Here is a 25161-nt window from a genome sequence, read left to right as displayed (position 1 = left end):
AACATTTAAAAAAAAACACTTCTGTCAACCATTTTGTATTAAACAGAAGTCCCATTTCTGCAACAGAGATCACAAAATGGATTTCCTACCACTATTTCTACAGCAATCTGCGTAAGGCTACATCTCCCAACTGATGTAATACACAGGAGTGCATGTAAACACACTGTGGGGCATTCATCACAGCAATGGTCAAGGTGGAGACATCTCCTGCAATCCATCTCTCAGCTTATTGGCACCAAAAGACTTTGCCTTTGTGCTTTGCCTACAGATTTATGAGCGACTAAAGGCGCATGCAGGTGCTTATGTGTGCATGTCAATGAGTGCGGATGCATACATTAGCAGCATATGCACGTGAGGGGGGGGATCAGGCTGATGTGCTTATTGACGCCTCCCTTCCATCGCACGTGTGGCATCGCCTCCCAGTGCCCTTCTCTCCCTTCCATCCAGCTCACCCTCAATTCATCACATTTCTTTAAAAGCCTGTTAGGAAAGCCAATACCGTTCATTAGCACAAAAAGATTAGCTTTTTAGCAGCCTGTGTGTGTTCAGGAGTGTGCAAGGGACAAATCAAAGATGCCTGTACCAGATAGCCACTTAGTTAACCTCAAGAAGGGGGAGCATGTTTGAATTTATAAGATCCAATATACTTTAATATGCTGTTACCAAGGAGGAAAAGAGCAACGAAAACATATTCATCCTTCAGTAAAGTATGTTATATTACAATATGGATACACAAATTGGGCAAAATTAAAGGAGTCATATGAAAAAGTGACATTTCAATACTGTGTTTTATTGCGTCAAATATTTGGGTCTAGTCACTAGACCCAAATATTTGACGGTAGGCACTAGACTCTAGTGCCTGCCCAGGCATCAAGTGTGAAATTAAACAAACAAGTATAGATATCTATTATCTGCCCCACTGTTAAGAAACAGGGGCAGTGTTGCCAGGTGTACGATAATTATCGTATTTGTACGATAATTTGACCTTCTGTACGATGTACGATCAATAGTTCTAAAAAAAAAATGGCAAATGTACGATAATTTGACCATTTCATATTATTGCTGGCGAAACTGAAACTGCCAGAGTTTTTTTTTGCGAACCCTGAAGGCATCTGTTGTCATGTGACATAATAACAGCCAATCGCGTTTTGCTGAGCGTGAGAAACGAGTGACGTCCATGCTTTGATTGGCTGAATGGTAAGTGCCCGCCCCCAGGAGACACTCCCAGACAGGAAATCGCGCAAGACTCAAATCACCAAAACAACGTAAATAAGAGCCAAAAGCAGAAGACAGAGGAGAGATAGACCAAAGCAAAATGAATTCCAGTGACTTGGCCTGGCTATCCAGTAATAGATACAGATCAGTGACATTAACCCGCAATGAAGCTCTGAGTGCCTGTAAGCCGCGAGCGGTTTTAAACACAAGAACGACTATATTTGACTGTCGCGAATCAGTGTACTTTGGTTATGACGGGTGTACGATAATTTCCATCAAAATCCGAAAATTTTGTGTCTATGGTACGATAATCCTATATTTCCCACCTGGCAACACTGAACAGGGGGCTAATTACCATTAAAAAAAAATACATATCACCCTGATCTTCTCCACCAATGACATGATCAGCTGGTTCAAGTTCCAGAGTAACAGAACCACTTTGGACAAGGCCAAAGTGTCAACTGAGCAGATTAGTGTTACCTAACAGTGTTACATCTGATAATAATGCACTCACTAATATTGTTCATCTGGCGGGGGTGGAATGAGGTAGGGGACTAATTGTGATTGTTGTCATCGAGCTACACCGTTAGTCCACTACCAGCTGTGCAGTTGTGATACGTAATCACGTTGCCACAACCATAAAGAAAATGCACCTAACCTTAATTAATCACTATATCGAGCTGCCACTTTTATGCTGCACTGCATTCATCGAAGGTAAAAATGACAAACCACTTTGCATACACTCAAACGACTTTGTGATTCATTCTCACTGGCAGCAGCTAAATGAACGCATCACTTTGAAGAGTGATTAAAAACACCACTCATATCTGAATCTGCATACAGCAACATCATTTATAATTTGACGCTTGGATTAAATCGTGTGATTGTCAACAACAGCAGTGCCAAAAATATTTTTTTCCCAGCTCCAGGTACAGTCAAACCTCGTATAATCCGTTCCAGAAGGCTGTTCCAAAAGCAAATTGTTCGAAATCCGAAACAATTTACACACATTAAATTAGTGCAGTTAAGCTAGCGTCATTTAGAACATCACTTCCGGTATGCGCTCTTATTGTGAAACTAAATGGTGACACTTCCGGTTTCGGGCTTAGCAGCGCAACATGATTTTTACGAGTGCTATGTGGGAACGAGCGCATGAGGAAACAGCGCCCAAACATTCGTAACAAACATTTTAGAAGGAACAAGCTATAGCTGATTCTGGCAAGAAGGTTACAGACAAGAAATAAGGACAACAGGACCCACCAGTCATTGATGCACACGCTAGCGCCAGACTTCCTGCTGCTATCGCTGCTGGCGAAAACTGATTCAAGCGGCCACACGCACGAACGTTCTCTAATTTCAATACTGTAAATATATAGGATCGTATGCCGAGAAACATTTATTGGGAGGAGTAATATGGCGGCCTTGCGGTTTCAAAAGTCTTGGCCTATCAGCTATTCAAATCAGAGTTTGTCTTCGCTGATTCTTCTTCTACGCTTTAAGTTAACTTCATATGGGAGTGCTACAGCGCCACTCCAGACTTGGGATATATACTGCAGCCGCTACAAAACAGTTTTTATTCATTAGCTGTTGGAGCACTCAACTCATACTCATCCTGATCATTTAAATGACTCATTTTTATTGTGCACTTGACACTACTGGGTACTTTATTATCACAATGTACATTTTTTATCTACCCTTTTAATTACCTTTTAATCTGTACTTTTATTTATTCCATACTGTGTGTTGATAATTATTTGAATTTTGCACGAGGGAGCAACACAATCCAGTTGTATCTTAATGTTACAATGACAATAAAGGTGATTCTATTTTATTATATTCTATCCAGCCATCTTGTTAGGGGCAGGAACAGTTGAGTGTTGAGTAGGTGGCTAAAGCCAAACTGTTTCAGGGTTTTTACTTGCTGGACCTGGATTGTCCAATCCTAGTTATAAAACATGCAAGTATGATATATGGGAGTTTTTTTTTTAGGTGGTCATGTGTGAAAACATGACTTACTGTATTTATATCACTGTAAATGTGTTAGTTTATCAACTAAATGCACAATTTTGTTGGCATAGCTATGCACGTATAATTGCAGCTATTTATATGTGCAAGATTGTGTGTGTGTGTGTGTGTGGGGGGGGGGGTGTGTGTGTGTGTGTGTGTGTGTGTGTGTGTGTGTGTGTGTGTGTGTGTGTGTGTGTGTGCGTGTGTGTGTGTGTGTGTGTGTGTGTGTTTTTTTTCTTGTAAGGGAGAAGAATTTTTTTTTTTTCTCCTCCTCCTCCCTACTCCCTTTTGAACATGTAAACTGTGCTTAATGATGACTATGTATGTTAAAAAAATATAAATATTTCTATATTAATTTCAGTATTTCTGTTGCTGGTTTATATATTCAATAAACAAACTGTTGACTTCAAATTGAATTGATTTTATGTCTAAAAACAAAATCTACAGAATTTCATTTTTTTGGGGGGAAAGTCTAATTGATTTGTTTATATATTTATAGATTATATTTCCTGGGCATGCAAATAGCACCGTTTGATACATAGAATTTCCCAGCAGCTTTATGTTGTACCTTAACTAATTTTCGGCTCACTTTTATGCATTAACTGTGATTTAAATACAAATAACTCCTTGTTACATTCCTTATTACAACTTATGTTTTTGATAATAACGACTGTTGGATAAACTGTACCAAAAAAAAAAGTGCCTACATGCATAATGCATTGTAACAAATGGGCCATTGCTTGTGGCAAATTCTCCAAGGGGCAAAAGATTTAATTAAGTCAAAATGAAGTATTGGGTGCTCAAATAAGCACTCATATAGACACACCTCATTAGTGATATTTTGAGTAATTGGGAGAGACTTGTCATTAGCTAAAGCAATAATAACAATGAATATATCCAGGGACTGCAATTGTATGTATTTATCTGTCCATACAAACATACCTGAAAAGAGATACACAAAAACAAACACATGAGCAGTTATTTAACCCTCTCCATCCCCTGGGATTGGGTCTTTAACAGTAACAAAGCAGTGCCCAATCAGTTATATTCTATTCCCACATGTCTATTCCCTCCATAAAAACAATCTGAAGAACAAGATTACACACGCAAGCACACGCGCACACACATGCCTTCACCCATCAGCTTTTGGGACAGAGGAAAAATCTATATTTCATCTGCGAAGCTGAGGTTCTGGAGCACACGCTGAGTTTGTTTGTCATTAGGCCTAATCCCTGCGGCTCACCTAATCAGGTTGCTGTGTATCTGCGTGTTTTCCTTTTTTGAGCGTCTGTGTACGGTACACGGGGGTGAGAGGGGCCATAGCCAGAATCGTGCAAACACGCACTTGAGGCTGAATTAAAGCCATCGATTGGACATGGCGTGCTCTCACACACGGATCCAAGCTTACCTTCGATCAATGACTAATCTATTTGTTTGTGAGTTTTTATGCATCTCAATTCCAATCAGTCTAAAATGCTCATACTTCGGAGGTTATGTAACTGAACTAATATACAGTAAGTAATGTTAAAAGCCCTATAGGCAACGATCAAGGCCTTATTAGCTTATTTACATTTAACAATGCAAAAACACAGTCCTTTAAGTTAGGTTGATGACCCAAATGATTTATATACGTATACACAGTATTTTTTTAAGACTTCATGTTCGAAATTCAACTTCAACTCAACTCACCGTGACTTGCATGCACTGATGACTGACAACAAGGCACTCTACCACATACCCACAGCACTGGTCCACACGCTGGGTGTCAAGTTAAGTATCCTCCCACTCCAATGCTGTTGCTTTTTTCTGTGTACACTCATGGCCAACATCAAAGCACTCTAAAGCAGCCTCGCCATCAGACTATCGAAATGGATGATATATTTTCAGGGTGTCGGCACAGATAGCTAGCTGACTGCATGTCGCAGTTGTGCTGGATAAGAGTTGATGCAAATGAAGCCGCTCAAGTTCTTACAAAAAGGGGGAACCCATACCAGTAACCCAATACCAGATTGTGTCACTGGGTGTCATTTTAGCCACAAGCATGGCCAAAAAGAAAAAAAATCAGCAATCTCAGGGGCCTATTCACTAAAGGTTTGCGTCGCCTTTGCACCGCGCTAACCGGCAAAAATGGAGCAATCTGGGAGCGCCTAATTCACTAAACACGCGCAGATGGGGAAATCTGTCACTAAGTGCGCGGCCAAACAGATTGTGTCACAGTGCGCCGGTGTTATTTGTGTGTATGTAAATTAGGTAATTTGCAGACATTTGATGCAAAATATGCCCATCCCAATGCAAATGAGACTCATTGATATACAGCGTCTAATTCATGCAAATAACTTTTTTTTTGGAAAGCATGTATTAACCTGCTACAACCTCGATCCCAGGATCATGACAGCAGTGCATGCCATTTGCAGCACAACATCCACGGCAGGTCACGCAGAGAGGAGAGAGAGAGAGAGAGAGAGAGAGAGAGAGAGAGAGAGAGAGAGAGAGAGAGAGAGAGAGAGAGGGAAATTTTTCTATGCTTGTTTTAGGACACATAACGTAACCCAGGCTGATTGGCAATGGCGGGGAGGCATTTTACGATTTACATTTTTACGTGCCAGATGCATACTGTACGCCCACGCCAACCTCTGAAAATATATTTTTAAAAAACGATCGCACCAATAATTTGTACTTTATGAATGAATGACATCGTTGTCGTCCTCTCTGCTCTGTACAGCTTAATGTCGCTCTAAACGCTTACTCTCGCTCCAGCCTCACTTTGTAATAATGTCATCTTTCTCGCAACTGTTACTATAACAACCATGTTCATTGAGCAAATCCATTGCCGTGTGTGGTAAATTAGGTGCAAATTTGCTCCAAGCTGTCATTTTTGTGGGCGTGTTTGCGCCGGTATATGATTAGAGCAATATCCTTAGTGAATCGGTGGGTAACTGGGCGCAGACTGCGGGTGCGGTTGTGGTGCAATATTTCATGCTATTACCAAACGCAGCACATTCTTAGTGAATATTCCCCTCAGTCTTCGCACGTTTCCAAGATCTTTCTTCAAACATACATTGAATGCAGAGATGGGCAACTGAAAAAATGTGAAAAATATAAAATATGAAAAAATATTTTAAAAATAAAAAAGAAGAAAATGCCATGAATATGCAAATATGCAGGGATTGACTATAGTTACAAGTTGTAATATCACCAATCACCACTAGATGGCAGACATCTCTTAGGTAATGATATGCTCGACTAAGAACCGCATTAATATTAAAATGTTGATTTTTGTGAAAAATGTACAAAATAGGTTCATGCACTTATTGTGTCATCCTTGAATGTTAATTTTCATGCAGGAGAGCCCTTTGCACTGCAAAAAAAAAAAAAAAATCTGAGAATGTATGTTTCATATATTTAGTCCATATTTAAAATAGCATGTACGTGGCAGTATCTCATACATCTGTCCGATAAGACCACATATAGGACACATATTTGTGGGCCATTCCATCCATCCATCCATCCATCCATCCATCCATTTTCTTGAACCGCTTAATCCTTACAGAGTCGTGGGGTGCTGGAGCCTATCCCAGCCGGCTTCGGGCAGTAGGCGGGTTACACCCTGAACTGGTTAACAGCCAATCGCAGTGGACCATTCCTGATATAACATATTGTCTAAATTCACTTTACATGGTCTTTAATGTCTTAGTATGTATTAAAAATAAGCAATGATCTCCACAGTAATTCAAAATGTCTCAAATCCCCATACAAATCACAGAACACAAGTCGAGTCACATATCACGAACAATACTATTTGTTTACAATTACAACATTTCTGACCAGTACAATCTATGAACCACCTTAATAGTCTTTCTGTATGTTTCAGGCATCACCAAAGTCCTCGTTCATTAAAGTGTGGTGATGAAAAATAAAAGTGGAATGGACAGATTTTAATAGTTAGATGCAGGATGTTTTTTGCTTGAGTAGATCATTGACTTATTTTTGTGAGCACGGCTCTATGTTTGAGGGGCATGAAGGGAAATCCCTAGATGGTAATAAAGATTCAATAATATGTCAACATTCAAGTAGTCCCTGCAGTGGACCTTAATGATAATTCTGCCAGTATGAATCCCCACTTGTCCTGACCAGCCAACCCTCCCTTTCCTGTGGGCTAAATTTTACTCAGTTATCAATTTAAATACAAATGTGCAGCCAATAAATATATTAATAATAGAAGGTTTATAACAAGGATCAAACCATCTCTAACCTAGATGCAACATTAACATAATTGGGAATGAATGGCACAAAAATGACACATAATCAGCCACTTTCCTCAACGTTTTTGTTCATCAGCATGAAACCCTAGTCTATCATTCCCCCTCTGTCTACCTTCATTAGCAACTCTTGTGCGTGTAATGAACGAGCTCTGTGGCGACCAATCAAAGCCAGACAAAGTGCCGTAGTCTTCTGCAAGCGATAGCGAGCGCTGGTCGTTTAGTTCGCGTGACTAATTTGCTGCTTTGTTCTCACAGATATTTCCTTGAAACGATGGAAATGATCCTTTCAGTCCTTTTGACTCACCACACAGCATGACAAATGTGGGATAGAACATGCTATTATGCTTTAATCACATAGCCGCTGGGCTTTGAGAGAAAGGTAAATGTCTTTGAGGTGAGGCTTTACTTAACTTGGAGATAAGTGATTTCCCCCCTCACATGGTGTTCACTTGAGGAAAATTTTCTTGCTTTATGACCTTACAGAAACAATACTTTTTCTCAAGGTCAAAGCCAGAAAGAATGTTCAGTGTACTCAGTATATTAAAATTCATCCCTCTATTGGTTTGCAAGCACTAATATACATGTATATGTTATTGTGTTAACTCTATTGCCGCAGCGCTGTTGTGCCAATTCCATCCAAGCCAAAGATGACGAGCTTGCATGATGCACAACTCCCCTGAGCTCATATCCACAAAATCAGGATGAGGGAGGCATGGGAGCAACTTTCAATTGGATCATCCAAACAGTATGTGTGGCTTGGTAGATAAATAGCTCCATCTACAGGATCTAAATACTGTCTGATATATGAAGTAATGCATGGTTTGGAAAAACATTTGTCACAATTAAGCTTTTATAGGGATCACAAACACCTACACACTGTGGTAGCAGCTGTAGTGTCTTCACATGATATTTCATAATAAATTATATACATAAAACAGACATTGCACTTTCATTTGGAATACATGGCAGAGTGCTTGGAGGGTGGTCATGTCCTCTATCCACTTCCTGAAGATATCCGTGACTCCAGCAAGTGGAGAGGGACCTTTGCAGTACAAAAGGAGCGGTCTGATAAGGACCACCTTGCTTTGAGCTTTCACAGTGCCTGTCTCAGGCGGTTAGTCTGAATTGTCCCCATCTCTTGACTTGTTCCGTGTGGAGGAGAGGCATTAAAAGACACACAGGGAAGGGGCATGTAATGGAACTCGCACACAGTGGAGTTGCCATGTGTAAGGCAGAGGGTGAGATGAAGAAATTTAGTGGAATCACCTTGACAAGAAACGTCACAATTTTACAAACGTGCCTCTTTTCATGAGCCACTTGCTTGCAATTAAAACATGAGCGATAGACCGATATGGTTTTTTCAAGGCCGATTCTGATGCCGATTATTAGTAGTCAAGAAGATCGATAACAAGTATTTCATGCCAATATTCATTTGCAGTAAAATCGAATCATCAAATTAAAAAAAAAAAAAATCATAATTTTAAAACAATAGAATGTATAGGTGGGTTTCATGTGATGTCACGACAAGCGCCCAACCCCAGATGGGGGACAGGAAGTAACTTAACTTCGCCATTAGAAAAAGCTGAGAATAGAATATGCCGAAGTTTTGTGCTGTTTATGGCTGTACCAACCGGTCTAATCAAGAAAAAAATAAAAATAAAAGCTACTTTTGTGGCCCAAAAGTAGTAAATCCATAAAAGGTTATTTAAATAAATAAAAAAATAAAATAGCGAAAGAAGACGGCACACTTGGACGAAAAACCTTCGTCTGAAATCCGAAGGAGCAAAGTCGGATAACGCTTGCATATGTAGTGATTACTTCGTGAAAGCGTGAAAGGTAAGGCTACAGTAATGAAACTACTTACATAGCTGAATAAACCTCAACAGGCCAGTGTGATATTACCTGTAATGCGATAATACTATGTGGAGTTTGTTCTACAGCTTGTGTGTCCATGCTCGATGGCTGTCTTTGTTTTTAGCAATGCTAGCTACGTTAGCTATCACAGCGCGTGGTTCTTAAATTGAGGTCCTTCTTCCAGGAAGGCCACGACATACGTTAGATCTCTGAGAATGGTTAACTTAACAACACGTAGAAAATAGCAGGTAAAGTAACAGTTAGCCAGCTAGCTTGTAGCCTGACGCCAGTGGTACCTTTGTGTACATTTGAGTTGAAAAGAGAAAGATTCTGAATCATATTTACTCACCTGAGCAAAAACAAGAAGGCAGTCATTTAGTGCTTCTTTTGATCCGAGTTCGCTGACCCAACCGCACACAAAATAGTTGTAAGCCTCCAGCCTTTAATACGCCTTCATTTGGCTAGCAGTGTAGTACGATGTCTGGAGGACGAGTTAGTTTGTGATGTCGATTGCTTCCACGCCATGCAAATCTGACACGAGTTCGGAAAAATCTCTTTTCCTCAGAGTGTAAGGATCATATCTGACATATTTAACTATTTTTAGAGCCTGTCAGCTACGTCCAGGCTCACCCAACGCTTTTGCATAGTCGCTTTCCATCATTTTCGATGGGTGTTCCCTACTTTCTGACCCCCAGTTGAATTCCGCGCACCGCCGGAATCACATGATTGCAACAAACATATTGACAGCTTTGTTTTTAAAATTATAACAAAAATTGCAGGAGGTTTCCAAGGCCACCGCATGTGCTAAAATAAATTAAAAACTAGGCAAGTAAATAGTTCCCTAAAGATTTGTACTTTAAGTAGTTTTCCAAAATTTCAACATTTTTATTTATTTATTCATTCATTATTTGCGTGGTTATTTATTTATTTATTTATTTATTTATTTAAAATAAAAAGTATAGGGAGTTCCCAGTGTCTTCATCATTTTTTTTTTTTTATAAAGTATAAATTCCTAAATGAAAAGTTCCCTGTATCTCACTGAGCGACAAATGCATGCGAATGCAGCTTATTTGGGGTTTTCGTCAGGGTTCGTAAAAGGTTCCAAAAGATTTGCGCAGACAGTCAAAAATTATCTGAATATGTTTGAAATGTCTGTGAGACAAGTAAAAATTGTCTGTGAACATCTTGCAAATCCTGATGAAAACCCTAACTTCGCTACGGTTGCAAGCATTCACTGCTAAGTGAGGTACCAGTGTAATTGGCCTTCAGATTTGTAAATCGGAAGATGCCATTATTTGTCAAAATATCTCCGCAGATAATCGACCCGGCCGATAATCGGTCTATCCCTAATTAAAACATACTAAGATATTTGAAAGCTTTTCATGAACAGGTCTGGAATCTGTACTTTAAGTTAATGTGACTGTGTGCATGCGTGCGTGTGTAAGTGCTGGCAGCCATGTTTAGCCATGAGACAGACATGTGTGTCGGTCATTACTGTAATCGCTCCATTTACTTCATCTACCCTGGGAGCAACGGCTGGTCAGCACCATCTGGACTCACACACAAGCACATACATGGCAATCACCTGACGAGGTCGTTTGCATGGCTCCTCAGTCAGTAACCTCGCATAAGACGTGTGATGGTGTGCGTTGGTTGGCTTCATGGTCACACACGCCGTGTCTCAAGATCTATAATTTCATTTTTTTAGGTTACATTCTAGCTTTTGCTAGAAAGCAAAAAATGTTAAGAAAAGCCTCCTAACAAGGCTGAAATTTATTTGACGTTAATGAGAACAACTATAAATGATGCCAGGTGGACAGGAGTTTGGATGTGGTTGGTTATTTATTTCTGAGTATAGCCACATCCCAGTTCTAATAGACAAAATGGACGCAAATGCTACATTCGAGGAAGATGGGGAAGTCGGAATTATCCCACTCTGTTTCCGACCTCAAAACATTCAAGGTGAATGAAAACAACAAAGATGGCTGATTCCGATAAATTGCTGTTTGTTGTTCTGGTGAAGTTTCTATAACTAAATTCATGTTATAATAAATAAATGAATAAATATGTTTAGAACTGTGTCAGTATGGGGATCGTCCTTGAAGAGGTTTTTTTTGTTTGTTTTTCTGAGAGAGCTCATTTGGCAGTCTTACCGATTCAACATCTTATCAACATTGCTCTTTTTCTTTTTTTTTTTTTACATGTGCGCGTTTGTGTTCGTGCGTGCGTGTGAATTCATGTAAATTTGTACTCATTAATTCACCTAAAACCTAATAAAAATCCCATTACCCTTCACCTTAACCGGATACTTCAGAGTCTCGCCAGAGTCTTGAGGTTCAGAAGGTCAGGAGACCGGAGGAAAGGTCAAAGAAAAGAAAGATAAATCAAAGTGAAATCCAGCACCAACTAAACACCACCTGCCATCCACATGGTTACAAAACCAGAGTCTTACGCCGACACCAGAAACCTCTAAATTCCAACAAATTAAGAAGATGTCAAGAGACCAGAGGAAAAACTAAAGAGAGGAAAGAGGGAAGGGTAGATGAAGCAGAGTGAGATCCACAGACACCAGCACCCACTGATTCAACGAGCAGTGGGAGGGAGAAGCGAATTCTGTTTGAATTTCAGTAGATGCTGGTTTGATGGATCTGGCATGCATAAGGACCGCCACCAAAGAGGGGAGCCGTCGACCGTGGCCCAACAAAGAGAGCAAGGCCCCCCCGGAATCCCCCAAGCCGCGGCAGTACCAAGGCACAACCTCCCACGCTCTCCAGCGGCCGGCGAACAAACCCAGACGCCCGGAGCGCCCCCGACCCGGCCAGCGCCCCCCACGAACCACACCCGCCACCCACCACGACCCAGCCCCTGCCACCCCCATACCCCCCAACCCCCCAGACGCCCCGCGACACCCAGCATCCCCCCAGCCACCTACTATGCACATTTCCTGGTATGAGGTCAGAAAGTCCAACTCAATGTGGAGTGCTTCGAGTGCCTTAATATTGGTGAAAACCGCTATATAACTTAAAGACCATTTACTGCCCAAAAGTATTTTAACACAATTATAATTTTTCAAGTCTTGTATATCTACCTATAATGTGCACGATTATTTAAAAACAAATGTATGTATGTATTGCAATTTGAAGTGCGTATTTATCTGAGGGGCCAAAACCATTTCAAATCAAATTGAGAAATGAACTTGGAAAATCCCATATTTGTTTAAATGCTTTCATCACTGCCAAATCTTATCAACTTTTTCAGAAATCATCTGATGATGCGTGACCATACAGTTCCACCCTTTCCCACTTTATCAGAATGGGATCCAGACTGTGCATTTGGCAGAAGCTGGAAAATGAAACGTATCTAACGTTCAGGTGAATACACTGTATGGCTGCCAAATCCCATCTAATTACATTGTGTTCCTTTTAATTGGAGTGAAACAGCTTAATTTTATCTAAAATACACATCCATCTATTTTCTGATTCACTGATTCACAATTATTTAGTCCTTCGACGTTCTGCATTCATCAATGCTCTTAGTTCCTTCTATTTACCCGTTTCTGTCTCTTCTCTTCATCCATTTCTGATCAGATGCTATAATCATGAACAAATGTGTCGTTTTCCCTGAAGAGCTGCAAAGTGAACATCAGCTCACAGATGAGAAGGTCCTGCAAAGGGCCGCCACATGAGACCAAATACTCATCGACATCTGGTGATAAGAAGTGAGATGGTGAAGAGGGAAGAGAAGAGTGAACGGGACCAAAGCAACAAGGACTCAAGAGGTCTGATTATGAAGCCGCACATGCATGTCGTCTTGGCAACGGCAAAATGGACAGAGCAAAGATGAGTGGAGGAGGAGAGAAATAAGCGAGACACTTCAGGTTTGAGAAAAACGACACCGCTGAAAGATTAAAAAGAGTTTAGCGTGTGCTTTGCTATGCCACACTGGAGCAGAATATTGCATTCTCATTTAGGTGATATTTCAGTTACAGTCAAGTGCTGCAAGTTTAAACATCACCTGAAGGCACATTTTTCCCATTTGCGCTTTTCCCGTTTGCATTACTCAGCAATGACCCTGTTGACAAAGTATAGACATTTTTTTCGGCTGCTGCTCACAACTGCGCCTTCATCACTCTTCGCTCATTTGTATTCTTGTGAGTTTGCAGCCCCTCCCTACTTTCCATCTCAGCTTTTCTTTTTTTTCTTCTTCTTTTGTCTCACCATTGGCTCCTGTTCATGCTCCTCTTGTCCTCCCCGTTCTTCCACAATCTCTTTTTCTGGCCCCCATCCTTCCATCCCCTTGGAGCAGAGCTGACATTGGACTTGAGGTCAAAGAGATGGGCAGTCATGCTTTTGCTGTCAGTCGGCTCAAATGGGCTTAGATGCACCCAAGGGAAGCCCCTCCGTTGGCCTTGGGTCCGCTACAGATATACATTCAGCCACACACTATTAATACTTAAATTTATAGGAACAGAACAAAACTAATAAATGCATGACATAAAAGCACGTACTCGAAAACTTTACTTTAACCATGGGAGGGTATAAAAGCATGGAATTACAGATTTCTAAAAACCAAATTCCCTTTGAGAACTGCCATGGATTATAGCTTGTACAGTGTATTATGCACAATTGAAACATTCACTGTAGATGAATGCTCAACACTCGTGTTGAGAATAAGCCTACAAAGGTCACCCGTTAGCATAAAAATGTGTCAAATAAACTGAACACATCTAGAAATTGATATAGGAAAATTCTGTTGGTGTGGGTGTAACATTTCTGTGATGTTTATGGACATTCATTTAAAAAAAAAAACATTTGAGCAAAAATGATTTGCAGGTCTTTTTATGTGACAATGTTTGCAATAGTGTACAAAACGCTCAAATGCCATAAGATACATCTGTTGCATTTAGCATTACAACTTGTTACATCCTTGCATTCAGGCTCAAATCAAAACAATAACCATATATTTATTTATCTATTTTGTGAGTACTTTAAAATGGAACAACATGGACAGAAAGATGTCATGAGTGGAGACAAGCTATAGTTCAGACATGATGTTTGGTACATTGTGCCACACTGGCCCCATGTGGTCACTCATTGTATTGCATTGCCTATAACTTTTTAAAAATCAAGGGTCAGTATTTCAAGTTCAACAATAAATTATACTGATGTTAAGAACGGGCTAAAAAAAAAAATACAGATGAGAACATATGTTTACTGAATGTCACCTGGTGTGTGGTGCTTTTGGCGTGTACCTGTTGAAGACTCAGGTTACAAGATTAGGTTACATACAGGACACTAGTCGAGAGCAGTTGTATCACTTTACTTGTCCATTTCCTAGCTGCACGGGGTAACAATAACGAATGTTTCCTCTAACTGGAGAAATTTGAACCTCTTCATTTTTTAGCCATTGTTAGTTTTTCATCATCATGGCTGAGGCCCTCAGCAACATCACAAGGGTTAACCCTTCCCCGAGTGGAAGGGCTTCAGGCCTGCGGGGTGCCCAGGAGACCTCTCTCAAAGTGCTGTCCGACGAGAGGGTGGACTTCCTCCGGGAGCAGGTGGTCTGTGTGCTCCGCGTTAAGACAGATAAATGGAACCGTTTCATCAGCATGGATGAGAATCAGCAAATCATTTGTGACTACCTGGACCACATTTGGACCAACAGGCTGCTGCTCTTCACCGGACCTGGAGGGACACTACATGCCGGGGATGCTCAGGTGAGACACACGCAGTATTTGCATTTTTTTAAACAGCCATTATATTATTAATTGAAGCACCCATCTTAGGTTTTCTTACCTTTCAGTATTACTACTTTTTGGCACAGTTGTAAATGCATGTACCAATTTTTTGTATATATATATATATATATATATATATATATATATATATATTGTCCCTAGGTGTGCTTGTGAGTGTGGATGGTTGTTCGTCTCTGTGTGCCCTGCGTTTGTCTGGCAACCGGTCCAGGGTGTCCCCCGCCTACTGCCCAGAGCCAGCTGAGATAGGCGCCAGCAGCCCCCGCGACCCTTGTGAGGAATAAGCGGTCAAGAAAATGGAAAAAAAAAAAAAAAAAAAATATATATATATATATATATATATATATATATATATATATATATATATATATATATATATATATATATATATACACTACATGCATAAAAGTAAAGCATTTAATAAGTGTTTGTGTATGACATTCAGAATAATTCTTGTTGAACTATTGGGGTAATTTTTTTCCCCATTTTAAATTACGCAAGTAATTAACTGATTAGAAAAAGAGGTAGGTGAGCATGTGCAGTGGATAAAAAAAAAAGACATCCTCATAATATTAAATGTCGAAATAATTAACACATAATAGGTGCTCTTTAAATTTGGCGGGCAAAAAATGTTGATAAAAAGGCTTTTTAAATTAAGGGATTATTCGTGATTAATCAAAATTGTGAAAAATGTAATCAACTACTCTAAACACAACATACTGATTAATATTGCATTTGTGGATTGTGAATTAATTAGAAAAATCCACCCCTTTTTACCCATCTCAGGGGGTGACCATTTTTGCCATTTGCTGTCAACTAAAACAGGTAACGACCATCATGGCTCACCTGTTTTTAGGGTTTGGTCATGTGATGTTCACAACCTGGGCCTTTAGACACTGTGATGTCATTTTTGGCCGATCCCTAAATACGTATTCCACAAACTCACTAATATTATTAATCAGAATGCTGTGTTTGGACTAACCAGGCTTCCCTCTAGTGGTAGATGAAAGAATCACAGTCTAATAACAGTTCAGTTGTATTTAACTGATTAACATTGATTTAAGTTTAATACATTTGCATTAATTAAATCTTTAAAAACAAAAATCACTATTTAAGTTTTTCCAATTTTCCTACATGTAAGCACAATGTTGATGTTCAAACTGTGCATATGTTACAGTGACTTAATATAGACTATTAAAACATTGTCTTGATTTTGGTGAGCACCATCACTTAAGTGAAAGTTGGCACTTTTTGTAAAATGTTTGAGAACCACTGCTTTAGAATTTCAACTACACTACTGAATTTAATTGTAACTACAGTACTGTTGTCAGATCTCGTTTGCCCTGCCAACAAAGGGTTAAAGCCCCCCTTTATCTCCACCAAGGTCAAAATTAAGGAGTTGATGGGAACTCTCCAAGCCTGCTTCAAGAAGGATTCGTTTACGTTCTCACCGCCCCAGTTTTAGAGCGCCAGCCCGGTCGCGCTTCAGATAAAACTCTTAATGAGTAACCTTTTCCAATTAGTATTTGTTGAGGAACTTGAGGGAATTTCTAAGGAATAGTAATATAGAAACACTCTAACCCAATGTCTTTGGTTTTTGACATTTTTTTTTTAACGGCAAGGCATTGCTTGCCTTTTCTCCTCTATCCGCAAACTATATCTAACATACCCATTTCTGAAATAAGTTCCTACTTATTTCTGGTGCTTTCAATGCTGTTGAAAGCATTCCTACTGTTTTTGCACCTGTGAAGACTTCACCACCATGGAAGACCAAAATATTGTGCGTGCTGAAGAAGGGTGTAAAGAGAATCGCTCGCCAAGGATTCCGACACCAACTGCGGCTGGGGGAAGTACCGGGATACCCGATGGAGCACTTACCAAATGTCATCTCACAGGTAGGCTTGTGGACATACGCGTTTTCCAATTCTTTCTTTGCAATGTAGCAGAGTCCACTGTCTGGGTAGGTGCTGGGGTGTGTGCTGTCTAACAGTGTGAACCATGAGGAGTGGCCTCAGGTTGTGTCAGAGGACATTCACCGACACCTGGAGAAGCTAAGAAGCATCGTGGTCACTCTGAGAGGACGTGCTGAGGGGCGGACTCTCCTGCCCCTCCCACTTTGTGTGGAGAGGGCACGATCTCAGGACATTGGACTTGGGTGAGTGCACCATGGCCCTGTAAATTTTTAACTCATTCAGTCAGTGCCATTGACGGCAATAGACGTCAAAGATTCATTTTAACTGGGCAGGCAGTGAATGAGTGTTTCTCCACCAGCCCCACAGGTTGGCCACTGGATGGAGGCTTGTTATACTCCATAGAAACGCTGATAGTTCAGTGGTCTGGACAAATATGGGACGTCCTGAAAAAGGACTCTGGAGCCCTGCTGCTCCAGGGTGAGCACCCAGGACCAAACGTGGAGCTCCAGTTCTGGAACTCGCAAAGAGAGAATCTCATTGGAATTCAATCACAGGTACAGTCCAACTAACATGAGAGACACGTCTACCAGAACTTGAACATTTGCCATCTGAGAGATCAATTAGGATTTAAATAACTGGTCTAAGTTGTGGCGCAGGTGATGTAACATGATTTTTGGTTAATTAATCAAGGTGCAGGCAGATAGATTCTTCTTCGCTTATATGTGTGGTGGATGTAATCGTATTTCATTCATGAATACGACAACAGCGTGCACTGAACCCACTGAATTATTGTCGAAACAATTCATGTGACAATCACGATTGGTGCTTTCAGATTCAGAGTCACAAAGTGAAGGAGATCATGGAGATCCTGAGGAGAGTGAAAAGCAGTTACTATTCATCCTTCCAGGATGTCTCTGTTAAAGTCAACGATGGTGACTATTTGCATCAGACCTGATATAAATTCATATTCTGATTCTGCATGTGCCATTGCTTGGGTTAAAAGAAGTCTTTGCAATGATCTTTTGTATCTGACTGTCACAGCGGTGCTGGAAGCTGAAGACATCGATCTGTATTTGCGCCCTTTGAGGAGGCTCATCAGCAGCCTGGAAGAGAGAAGTTTCCCTCAGGTGGACACTCTGCTGCCTCCTCTCTTCCACACCCTCTGTCTCATCTGGAGTCGGTCACAGAACTACTGCACTCCGCAGCGCATGGTCGTCCTACTGCAGGAGTTCGGCAATCTGATTCTGGAAAAGGTATATCGATGGATCCTGTATGGAAGTTATGAAGAGAGAGAGACAGAGGTGATTTAAGACTTAAAAAGTCTTTGCTTCAACAGGCGTTTGCTTACCTGATCCCTGAGGAACTGTTTAAGATGGAGCTTGAGGAAGGCCAGGAGAGAGTCCAAATCACCATCTACATCCTGCGCACTTTCAAGCAGCTGTTTTATACTCACCGCCAGAAGATTCTGAACTACTTCCAACATGGCCAGACCGTCAAGCTGTGGGACTTTCCAACATCGCTTGTGTTCCGGCGCTCAGACCGCATAATGGAGAGGCTGCTTATGATTGAGGTAGGATGGAAAAATGACATTTCATCCAATAACTTTGCACAAACATTCATATATTAACATATTCCAAAAATATTTTGTTTGATGTGCAGCAGAGTGCATTGCTAACATTTTTAATACTGGACTTGCCTGTTGCCACTGAGCTTTATTTATGGCATTTTCTGAGATTTTGTCCTACCTTTTGCCCAAAGTCAGCTGGGATAGGCTCCAGCTCACCCATAATGGGGGTAAGGGGTATAGAAAATAGATTGATGGAGGAATGGAATTAAATGTTATCCCAGGATTGTCATTGAAATTTGATGTAAATGTTGATTTAAAAGAAAATTTATAAAAAAAAAAAAATATATATATATATATATATATATATATATTTTTTTTTTTTTTTTTTTTGCCTAATGCAAATGGTTCAATTTTTTGTGTTTCTTGAAAAATCTGAAAATATGACTTAGGCAATTATTTTAAGAAGGTGTCGGTATTCTAATTAGTAATTCCCTTTTTAGCTATATGAAGGGGAAATCAAAAATAAATTTAGTCAAATTATAATTAAAATTTAAATGAATGACAGGTTTTTGTGATATTAAAAAGTGAGACAGAGATAAATAATTTCAAAAGTTTTCCCACCAATTATTTGACTATACCCTGTAACGCAATATTTTATTTTATTTTTATTTTTTTTCACAAGGTAAAATGGAAAAAAAAGGGGGGGGGGGGAGCACAAATTAGATCATGTGGTTGTATAAGTGTGTACCCTCTTACACATCGGGATCTTTTTTTTTTGTCTTCTCTGATAGTTTTGTGCTCACACAGCTATTCAAAACTGTTCATTAACTTGGTTTCAACATTTTGCAGAAACACATTTGAAATCTCCCAAATGCGAGAAAATGTCACGTCCAACAGAAAAGTTGAACATTTTGGCCATAATTTCAAAAGATATGTTTGTTACAAAGCCAAACTTGCTTATCACCAAAAGTGAAGCATGCTGATGGCAGTATGATGAATGAGGGTTTTTATTTTCTTCAGATGAAACTGGAGCCAACAAGGTGGAGGGAATTATGAATTAAGAAAGCGATCCAAATACTAGCCAGTGTTAGCACAAAAGCTTCAGGCTTCTGCTCGAAAGCAAAAAAGAAAACAAAATCAGGACAAGCGTACTAAAAAAACCTCATTTAACATCAGTTTGAATGTGATTGGTTAATTCTGAACATAGTCATATCCTCTATTACGAGCGGGCGCAGACTTTTTTTTATTTTTTATAAACATTGTAGCCTTTATATTCCATCTTGTTAACTTTTGTTGCCTATGATTTTAGGTGCTATTTTCAAAGCATTTGCACAATGGCTTGAGCTGAAATTGAGGTTTTGTCCCCCATGCATAGGAGCTATTTGCCTCAGCACTGGACTTTTTAAAGCTGGAGAAGGTGGAACTTGGTGGATCCAGAGGCAAGATCCTCTGCGAGATGGTCTTCAGCATGAGTGAGGAGTTTCAAGACCGCTGGCGAGCCCTCAGAGAGAGCAAATATGACCCCTTGGACTACACGAATGATGTGAGGCCTAGTAAGAATGCAAACCTTGCCTTTGTTAGGACGATGCTCTCATTTTAAAAAGGGATCACATGTGGTACAGACAGCAATTATTGTAAATTAAAATTGGATTGTTTTTTGTCCAGAGCACTGAAGAGCAACACCACATCGGAACAACAACAGTAAACATCACCGAAGTTGGTAAAAGTAATGTAAAGATGTCTCTTTTGGTCTGCAGGATTTTGTTCATCAACATAAGTCTTTTATGGAACAAAACAAAGACTTTGACCAGAGGCTGGGAACTGTCCTCAATCTGGCCTTTCAGCACTCAAGAAACCTCAAATCTACATTTAAGGTGTGTGTGTCTCTTCTGCTTTGACTCATTTGTGTAAATTGATTGAGCTTTCACTAATGAACCAATGCTAATCGTTTAATTACATTTTCCTATGATCCAAGGCTGAATATCAATAATATGGTCAAAAATAATAGACTAAGTCTATGTTTGATTCCTTTTCAGCTGTTGAAAATTTTTGGCAACTTGCTTGAGAGACCCGGGATCCATCAACTCTTTTCTCCCAACTACATTCTGTTATTGGACATGTTCAACCAAGAAATCAACCATTGCCAACTTCTGTTTAATCAACACAAAGATGGGGTGAGATGATATGTTTTCAAAAATTATAATAAATATTATTGATCAATTAATTATTGATACTTTAAAATATGAAATCATGTGACAGTTTTCAATTAAATTGTAAATTGTACACATTAAATTTGACTATTTAGAGTGGGACCACATACACTCAGTTTTAGAGTAGGCTAATATTATTCTTGGAAGAGAGTAAAATAAAGAATTTGAAAAAATTAAAATACAGGTTACTCAAGGGTTGAGGAACAAACTCACGACCTTCATCTTGGGAGACTGCCACACTACCACCTGAGCTATGCCACTCCTACTGTTTGTTTATCTCTAGGAGGAGACCATTAACATGATTTTTGAACTCATGGAGTTGGTAAGATTCCAGCCGACACGAGTGATATACTAACACAACACACAAGTAGGAGCTTTGTGACTCAGTGAGTAGATCAGCTGCCTCTGGCTCCCGAGCTGACGGTTGGGGGTTTGTTCCTCAACCCTTGAATAACATTTTTTCCCCAATACTGTATTGTACTCTCATCCAAGTGTAAATAATACACTAAAACTGAGTGTATTTGGTCCCACTCCAAATAAAGTCAAATTTACTCCACAGAATTTACTGTGTAGGTGTAGTGTTTCCCCACATATTTGCCGTTTTTCTCCATTATTCATTGGTGTGCATTTTGGTGCCAATGAACTCTGTTGAAATGAGGTGGAGAGCTTCATTTTGTCTGGCCATAGCCTTGTCTAATCAAAAAATTGTTATTTGCTGCCATTGTGTGCCAATCTATAGGCAATTAAACCCGTTTTCATCATAACCATCTTGAACACGCTATTTGCACTGGACGACTCATTTAATTGTACAGGTATGATTAATGATGTAAATTATGATTCTGTTTCAGCATGCATCAGATAATGTGCTTCTCGGGAAAAATATGCCCTTGGTGGCCGGGAGGCTGAAATGGTCACAGGAGCTTCAATCTCGCATCTTGACCAATAGAGGCAACCTTTGCCAGCTTGCTCATATGTAAAGACCGATGACTCTCATAGACCTTGCAACACATCAACCAGTCGACATTGAAGGAACAACATGATTGTATTTGCATCTGATGTCTTTCTCTCGTTAAATTCCAGGCCTTTGGGAGGCACTGAGGCAGACGCAGCCCTTCATAAGTGTGAACGTCTTCTAGAAGCTTTGGAGCAGCAGGACCAGGAGCTTTTCTCACAGTGGACTGAAGGTCTGGAGGAAATCTGTCAAAGACACCTGGAAGACCCCCTGTTGACTCTTGACACCAATACAGGCTTGTTCCAAGTCAACTTCAGTCTAGCCGTAAGCACAATGACTCACCTTGCAGCAGGACTCTCTTTCATATCTTGCTCCTCTCAAAATCAGAGGTGGCAAATCCAGGTCTAGAAAGGAAAAATCCTGCCACAGTTTGGCTTTAGCCCCTTGTGCTAGCTAGCTAGCTCCCTCGCAGGTAAATGGGCATCCAGGGAGCTATAGGGAGCTTGCTAGCTACCAGCTAGCGCTAATGCCAAACTGTGGCAGGATTTTTACTTTCTGGACCTGGATTTGCCACCTCTACTCAAAATATACATTAACTATAGTGTGTGAGAGAGTGTGCAACAAAAGGTACAGAAAATCATATTAAAATAATTTTCTGTTTAACAACGCCTCACCTTACATCCAGCTGAGATCTGTGCTCAAGGAGGTGAAGTATTTGGGAATGCTGAAGAGCCAGAAAATTCCCAAAGCAGCTCTTCAGGTCTTCTCTAAACGTGAGCGACTCTGCCTGGTAAGTGTAAACTTCCACTTGTCAGATGTTTAATCAAACTATAAAGCATGAACCACGCCTGTATTGACAGCCATGCATTGTGTCCCACAGCAAACTCAGACACTGATCTTGGTGACCCAGTGGTACAACCAGCTGAAGACCACTATCCTGGATGTGGAGCTGGGACTGGTAAAAGATGAGATGGAAAGGACCAGGCGACAACTGGATCCGGCCTTGCGAGAGCTGACCTGGGCCCAGGATGACGTGTGGGACTACATTAAGAGCACAAGAGACCTTGTTCAGGTTGACGTTGCTAGTACTAATGTATTTTGCTGCTTAAGGATACTTTGTGATCATGGGTGAGCTGGAGCCTATTCCAGCTGATAATGTGCAAAAGGCAGGGTACACCATGGAGTACACCATGAAATGGTCGCCTGCCGATCGCACATACAGGCCAACAATTGTTGACACATTTATTGACATTTTTAAATTTTTATGAACCTACAATACATGTTTTTGAAATGTGAAGAGAAGCGGGTATACCTTAGATCAGTGGTGGCCAAGTTCGGTCCCCGAGAGCCACTATCCAGCCTGTTTTCCATGTCTCCCTCTTTCGCACAGCTGAATCTAATGATCAGCTCATCAGCAAGGTTTGCAGAAGCCTGATAACGATCTGATCACGAGTCAGGTGTGATAGTGGAGAGAAACATGGAAAACAGGCTGGATAGTGGACCTCAAGGACTGAACTTGGCTACCCCTGCCTTAGATTAATGTCTCAATTGCGTGCTAAACATGCTAACAACTTGGCAAACCTTTTGCGAGAAAAAATGAGAATTAAAAAAAACAAACTGTGAAATGATTTCATTAGAAAAGCATGCCAGAATATGAGCTTTGTGCTCCCTCTTACATGCTCCAGTTAAGAGACGAGCAGCAGAATTTGGACCAACATGAGCCATTCAATGAAGCGCTGGCTGACTCCAAAGTAAAATTCATTCCAGTCCAGCTGAAATGTATTTAATGAAGGCAAAGAGCTACTGTGCAAAAATAACAAACAAACAAACAAATAAACAAACAAACAAAAGGTTTCAAGATGGACTTAATTACTGCACCCAATCAAGGTCCATCTTAAAACCCAAGTTTGAGACTGGGGGCCCAAGTCAACAGGGGGACAAACACCAACATTTTGTTTTTTACTTTGATTTTCTTTTCATATCCCAGCTTTGATGTCTTAAAGACGTAATTTATTTCACGAATAAAGAACCTGCAATTGTTAGCTTTTATTGCAATCATAGAGATAACGTTTTAATTTCTGGCTATATTTTGTCATCACTAGAGTCTTTGGAGTCGTGTTCAGAAGAGCAAAGCAAATGTGGAGGCCATGCAGACGCTCATGGGGAAATTCAGCCAACGTGCTTGTGTTACAAGAAAGAATCGTGACTCGTCTCTTCTGTTGTTCTCTGACATTGATGAAAGTGTTGCCAAACAGCACACTCTCATCAGCAGCACGGGCGAGCAGATACACAAACTTCTGCAGGTAAATTGACTACTCTTAACTCATTCACTGCCAGTCCAGGAAAAAAAAAAATCTTTGACGTCTAAAACCGTCTATGGCAGTGAATGTGTTAAAGTTGGGTGTCCACATGTTTTGAATATTCTTGGAGACTACACAAAAGTTTTTTGTTTGTTTTTTAACTATGTGTAATAAACGCTGCAATTTACTGTTGTTGCTTTAATACCAAGTTGATGCATAACGAAAAAGCTTTTTTGCACATTGTTTTATTGCGTGTGCAGGAAAAAAAATGAATCTTTGACGTCTAAAGCCGTCTATGGCAGTGAATGTGTTAAGAATATTGGGTATTCGAGAGAAATTTCAGAATAAACCTAAAATGCATTGTAACCTATATAGACCTTTTCTTAGACCATCTCATCCTGTTTTTTTTTCAAGGAGAACAAATCACTCCTGGCTGTGTCTGACCTGAACAGCAGTGAGTGGCAGGCCTACTCGGACTACGTGGACCACATGATCCTGGCAGGCTTTTCTCGCGCCATCCAGTGCTCTCTGAAATACTTACTGGACAACACTGATCCAGCCCAGCATGTCAATGCACTATTTGAGGTCCAGTTGGTGCTGAGCGGCAGTGAGATGTGCTTCGACCCCCCGCTAGACTTCAGTAACAGAGGCAACTTCTATGATATTGTGGACAACATGGTTGCCAACATTCTCAACATGGCTTCCTTTATCCCAAGAGTCGCAAAGCACACGCATCAAGAGAATTATCAGGTGAATATTGTAATTGTATAGACCTTTTCACCATTATCATAATGTGGCAAAATAACTTTACATGGCATGTGATCACGGCAGAGGGATTTGAAAAAAAGTGGATAAATGGAATGAATGTAGTTTGAATGTGTCATGTTTTGGTCATTGTTTCACTTGAGGTCAGCGGTAGGTAGTCAATTTTCCTGCTACATATTGTGTACAAACATGAGGAAATGTTCTATACACATAAATGTAACGATTTGATATTGTCTCTCTCTGTTTGTCTGCAGTGTGACATAAACGAAATGAAGGATTTGTCAGAAATGTGTTACGCTTTACGCTCTCGAGCACATGCAGCTATCACCAAGGTGAGGATGAAGTGAGGTGAGATTTTTGG

General features: G+C 40.3%; 1 protein-coding gene across 1 annotated transcript in view; it reads left to right on the top strand.

The window, feature by feature from the left end:
* The first annotated feature begins 17845 nt into the window (after positions 1-17845).
* dnah9l (dynein, axonemal, heavy polypeptide 9 like) overlaps positions 17846-25161 on the top strand; it is a 58959-nt gene continuing 51643 nt past the window's right edge. The window contains exons 1-13 of the mRNA XM_077524170.1: positions 17846-17938; positions 18048-18259; positions 18343-18576; positions 19949-20116; positions 20331-20447; positions 20610-20747; positions 21632-21756; positions 21864-22059; positions 22421-22525; positions 22616-22807; positions 23838-24038; positions 24450-24785; positions 25055-25132. Of these exons, the coding sequence (XP_077380296.1) occupies positions 17866-17938; positions 18048-18259; positions 18343-18576; positions 19949-20116; positions 20331-20447; positions 20610-20747; positions 21632-21756; positions 21864-22059; positions 22421-22525; positions 22616-22807; positions 23838-24038; positions 24450-24785; positions 25055-25132 (2175 nt within the window). The 5' untranslated portion in view covers positions 17846-17865. The remainder of the gene's footprint in view (positions 17939-18047; positions 18260-18342; positions 18577-19948; positions 20117-20330; positions 20448-20609; positions 20748-21631; positions 21757-21863; positions 22060-22420; positions 22526-22615; positions 22808-23837; positions 24039-24449; positions 24786-25054; positions 25133-25161) is intronic.

This window comes from Festucalex cinctus, chromosome 1 (assembly GCF_051991245.1).
Source record: "Festucalex cinctus isolate MCC-2025b chromosome 1, RoL_Fcin_1.0, whole genome shotgun sequence".
In the NCBI taxonomy this organism is placed as follows: domain Eukaryota; kingdom Metazoa; phylum Chordata; class Actinopteri; order Syngnathiformes; family Syngnathidae; genus Festucalex; species Festucalex cinctus.
This window is presented reverse-complemented; position numbering and strand designations above follow the sequence as displayed.